Source organism: Empidonax traillii, unplaced genomic scaffold (genome assembly GCF_003031625.1).
Source record: "Empidonax traillii isolate 1590-97213 ecotype Southwest subspecies unplaced genomic scaffold, ASM303162v1 scaffold26:size2357266, whole genome shotgun sequence".
Lineage (NCBI taxonomy): Eukaryota > Metazoa > Chordata > Aves > Passeriformes > Tyrannidae > Empidonax > Empidonax traillii.
Genome location: NW_020955219.1, coordinates 2,348,018 through 2,353,108, shown reverse-complemented (window position 1 = coordinate 2,353,108; position 5,091 = coordinate 2,348,018). Strand labels below are relative to the sequence as shown.

Genomic DNA, 5,091 nt, shown 5'->3' with positions numbered 1-5,091 from the left:
GAGGGAGCTGTGCCCCTCTCCTTGCTCACCACCCTGGGTGAGCTGCACCCTGATGGGCTGTGAGTGAGACCACCAAGGGTCAACACCCCAGAGGCACTGCCAAGAGGGTTAGAGAGCTCAGGAGAGCCTGGGAGGGACAGGGGGCACAGGATGTCCCCCACGTGTCACTGCTCCCACACACCCCCTGAGCCCTCTTTCTGCCCAACACCCACCGACCCAAATTTCTGCCCCCACCCCACTGTCCCTGTACTTGGGAAGCTTTTGGCCAAGGTCAGGCACACACACAGCTGAGGAGACTTGGAATTGCTCCAAGTCCCTGCCCTGTATTCCCTGTGGGAGAGATGGGAGTACCCCTATCCCACACAGCACTGCTGACTGAGGTGTCAAACACACCAATCTCCTTCCAAAACACTGTTAGTGGTTTTCCTTCAAATTACCTGTGCCTGGAAAATGCCTGTTTGCTGCTGCCTGACTGGAAACAGCATCAGCTGCTCACAGCAGGGGTGGCTCATCCCAGCTGAGGCCAATCCATGTCCTTCCCCCACTCTCAGCACAGCAGGGCTCAGGTTGAGCCTTGCAGGCTTTACACTGGGGTCAGTCACCAGACGGGCAGGAGTGGGGTGAAACTCCCTCAGCTAGGCAGGGAGTGTGTTTGCTGGGGACAGGGGACACCCTGAGGGTGCACAATGGCCTGTTGACCCAGAGCCTCCCAGCAAGCTCCAGCCCAGCCCAGCTGGATGCCGTGGCCAACGTGGGATGGGAAGAGGGATCCACACTGTGACTTCCTCTCCAACTCCATCCCCGGCAGCAGAGCTGGATGAAAAGGTTTCGGCCCCCCAGGCCTCCTACCAGTGTCCATAGTCCAGGTGCTGCCTGAGCAGGGTGTGGGGCTGCACTGTCCCATACGTGTCCACCTGGGGCATGTTGAGGTCGTCGATGAAGTACACGAGCCTCTTGGTGCCCGGGGGGCCGTAGGTCCTGCCAGCCTTCTTGTCCAGAGGCTTCTCCAGCACACCTGTGTGGGCAGAGGGAGATGGAAATGACTCCTCAGCCCAGCCCACTGTGAGCAGCTCCAGCAGGAGCCCAGCTCTGTGAGGGCAGGCAGGGCTCAGGGTGGGCACAGGGAGGGAGAGCTGGCCTTGGCACAGCACTCTGCTCCCCAGCAGGACAGTGGCTGTCCCCAGGCTGTGCCTATGGAGCAGCCAGGAGCCCTTCAAGGGGCTGGCAGGATGGTGGCTGTCCCCAAGCTGGCAGGGACCCTCAGGCAGATTTTTGGTCTGACTCAACCCCCAAATCACAAAGTTTTCAATTCCTCCTTGCAAACAAAACCCAACAACAAAACTCTGCTACAAGCCTGGTTTACTTCAGAGCAAACAAAGCTTTTCATGCAAGATAAAGCCTTTTGAATCCCTTCTGCATATTTTCTTAAACTCAATCCTGCTGTCTGAGATTTATTTTGATCCTTTACACGGAGGCAATGTGTCCCCTCCCCTGCCCTGCCCCAGATGTACCACAGTCACCTCCTGAGCCCAGGCAGAAGTGACTGGGTGGAACCAAGGAGGTGCTGGGGCACCAAGCCCACAAGCAAAGCTGATTTTGTGAATGAAAATGCACTTTTTATGTTTGTTAGACAAAGGAAATGGGTGTTTTCAGGGCGAAAATCCTGGACAACTTTAGAACAAACAAAATAATATTATTTAATTGAATGCACCAAATATAATCACAGACTCACAGGATGGTTTGGGTTGGAAAGGATCTTAAAGATCATCCAGTTCCAACCCCCTGCCACGGGCAGGGACACCTTCCAAGCCTCGTCCAACCTGGCCTGGGACACTTCCAGGGATGGGACATTACATGCCCTTCTCCAAAGTCCCTCTTCAGCTCTCCTGGAGTCCCTTCAGACACTGGAAGGTGCTAGAAGGTCTCCCTGGAGCCTTCTCTTCTCCAGACTGAACAACTCCAAGTACCAACCCTCATCCCCTCCCCAGCACTACCCAAACCTCCAGAAAATGCAACAAGACTCAATTGCAACGTGAGCTGTCACACTCCCACCCAGTTCTCAGTCAGGTCACCCATGGGCAAAGGACATCACAGAGAGAAAACTTCTTATTTTGAAGCTCTGAAAGGTTTTCCTTTGTTTTAGCAGAAGGCTGAGGTTATATGTTGCTCTAGACTATAACATATGGGGAATATTTATGATGCTGGGCTGATATTTAATGCAAATCACCCAACACGGCTGCACATAATGTTTTACAGCTTATTGATTCCTTTCACTGCAGCCCAAACAACCTTTCCTGCCTCAGTAAGTGGCAAAGCACACAGCAGCACCTCTCCTCTGCCCAGATCCTGGGGATGATTTTCCTGCCAGCAGCTTTCTTGGACATCAGGGAGCTCTCAGGGGCTCCCTGCCCTCCTGGGGACAGAACCAGAACTTGTTTCATTGGCTCAGCTTGGGGTTAGCAGCATGGCAAGGAACACTTCGTAATTAGGGATGACTAGCAATTTCAATAAAAATCTCCTTGTGCAAATGTTCACTTCAGCCATTGCTTATCAAGGGCCAAAGATATTTTAAAAAATATATATTCTGGGTTTTCTTTAGACCATAAATCTTTGAAGGCCCCATTTTTGTCCTGCAGACAGCCTGGCTTGCCCACTGCTCAGAATTCAGCTGTTTTCTTGCCATAGACACCTGCTACGAAAAGGCATGAGTTGTGCTCAGAAAAATGGTGGATTTTTCCTCAGCAGAGCCTCTCTTCCCCTTCAATAAAACCACAATATTTGAAATTTCTGGTAGCACGTCAAATTAAGTGTTTCAAATAAGCATTTAATTTAAATTTAATTAAGCCTTAATTAACATATAAAATCAGCCCTTTTCGAGGTTAAACAAGGATGCAGGAGATTCATCATAGTGAAATGCAATTACTGGGGATGAAGTGACATGTTTGTGGAAGTTGCATTTTAATTTAGAGCCACATCCCACAATAATCCTGGAGGGTCCCTGTCGCTGCCTCTGAGCTCCTGAATGGAACACTCAGTGCACACCAGACTTGGCCAGTGGGGCTCTTCTTGCCACAAAAAGGGGTAAAAAAACACTCAGCCCCAAAAAACCAACACTGACTGTCATTTTCTTCAGGCAGACCTGGAGTGGGAAGGTGTGGAATGACACCAGGGGTAGGGCTGGTGGAGCAGTGAGGAGGAGCAGAGGTCCAAAAAGGGCACAAAGCAGCAGATCAAGGTCCACAGAACGAGGTATTTGGTCACAATACAGCAAAGAAAATCCCTAAACTGGTCCCAGGTTTGGGCACAGAGAGATTCTGGCTCCTTTTAACCTATATGCACGTGAAATTCTGTGAGCCACAGGCCTGCAATTATGGTTTGAATGACAACCCTGTGCTCCCCCTGAAGGATATAGCTCTGCACCTTAAAACTCTGTCCCAAAAGGCACCTTCTCTAAGAATTCCTGGCTTTCAGGCTCTTTTTAAAATAAATAAAAATAAAAATCCCAAACTGCTTTGTATGCACATTTTACAAATCTAAAGAGGCACCTGCTGGAGAGACAAAAAAAGCAGCCAACTCCAAAAAAAAAGGGAAAAATTAAGTCTGAAAAATGAGGCCAAGCTGTATAAATCACACTTCCCAGAGCAGATCTCCCTCCCCATGATGAAGATGTGCTGTGCTCTGCAGAGGAAGGAAGTCACAGGCTCAGCTCAGAGCTCAGAGCAAACAGGGACACCCTGCCAGCTCTGCTTGTATCAGCCCCTCACCTGCACACACCCACCTGGCCAGGTGGGCATCCACAGCTCAGGTGCCCCCAGGCAGCTCAGCCCACTCACCAACCCAAGGGCATTTCCCAGAGACCCCAGGCTGGGAGGAAGGGGGAGCTGTAACCCACAGGCTGGTTGGGCACTGAACAGGCTCCCCAGGGCAGTGGGCACAGCCCCAAGGCTGCCAGAGCTGCAGGAGGCTTTGGATGATCCTCTCAGGCAGGGCCAGGAGCTGGACTGGATGATTCTTTTAGGTCCCTTCCAGCTCAGCATATTGTGGGATTCTGTGATAACCATCACACTCCCCAGGGCTGCGAGACTGGCCAAAAGGGGAGGCTTTACCCATTTTTTGGCCTGAAGGACAAGTAACCCACATAATTTGCCTTCTCACTGTGTGCAGAGGCACAGGCACTGCCCTGTGGGGTGATGAGCTCAGGCAGGAGGCTCCAGCAAACCCAGAAATCCTCCCAGCCTGTCCCAGGAAGCAGATGTGGCCCCACAACACTCAGTTGGTCAGAGCATGGTGCCAATAACAACAAGGTCGTGTCTGATCCCTGGATGGGCCACTCACTTAAGAGCTGGACTTGATCCTTGTGGGTCCCTTCCAACTCAGAGTGTTCTGTGACTGTAACATGGTCCCAGCCCACAGGGCTGGGCCTGTGCTGTCACCTCTCTACAAAACCTTTCCTAAGAAGTTTGCAGTGTTGGGAGCCTGGCAGAGCAGGGACAAAGCCCAGGACACTCCTGCCTTCAGCTTTGGCCCTGTCTGGGAGTTGTCCCCACCTGGCACCCTCAGCCAGGAACAACCAAACAGGGAAGATTAATCTTTGGTCTCCCTGCTGCTTCACGAGCCATCATGGAATCATAGAATGGTTTGGGTTGGAAGGGACCTTACAGTTCACCTCACTCCAACCCCCTGCCATGGGCAGGGACACCTCCCACTGTCCCAGGTTGCTCCAAGCCCCGTCCAACCTGGCCTTGGACACTTCCAGGGATGGGGCAGCCACAGCTTCTCTGGGGAAGTAGAAGGATTTCAGGACTTTTGGGTCAAACCAAGCTGAATAGAGGAAGCAGATTGGTATACAGTGACCCACAACTGTTGTTCAACTCAAAACAAACCAGGTTGCCTCATTACTGGTTAATAAATACATGTAAAATTATTTACCTCTCTTTGGACACCATTCCAAAATGAGCCACTTTTCCAGAACTACATCCTTTCTCTTCATCTCTGAAGAGACTGCACAGCAAAATGACCTTATCTCGGGGTCAAACTTAATATTTCACTGATTTGCCAAAATCCCCATCAGAGATATCCTTATGGACATTC

The 5,091-nt window shown here is 51.2% G+C and overlaps 1 protein-coding gene across 1 annotated transcript in view; it reads right to left on the bottom strand.

Moving 5' to 3' along the window:
* Positions 1-845: 845 nt before the first annotated feature.
* Positions 846-5,091, bottom strand: part of LOC114070081 (dynein heavy chain 9, axonemal-like) — a 63,399-nt gene continuing 59,153 nt past the window's right edge. Inside the window, exon 39 of the mRNA XM_027907287.1 lies at positions 846-1,015. Within this exon, the coding sequence (XP_027763088.1) occupies positions 846-1,015 (170 nt within the window). The remainder of the gene's footprint in view (positions 1,016-5,091) is intronic.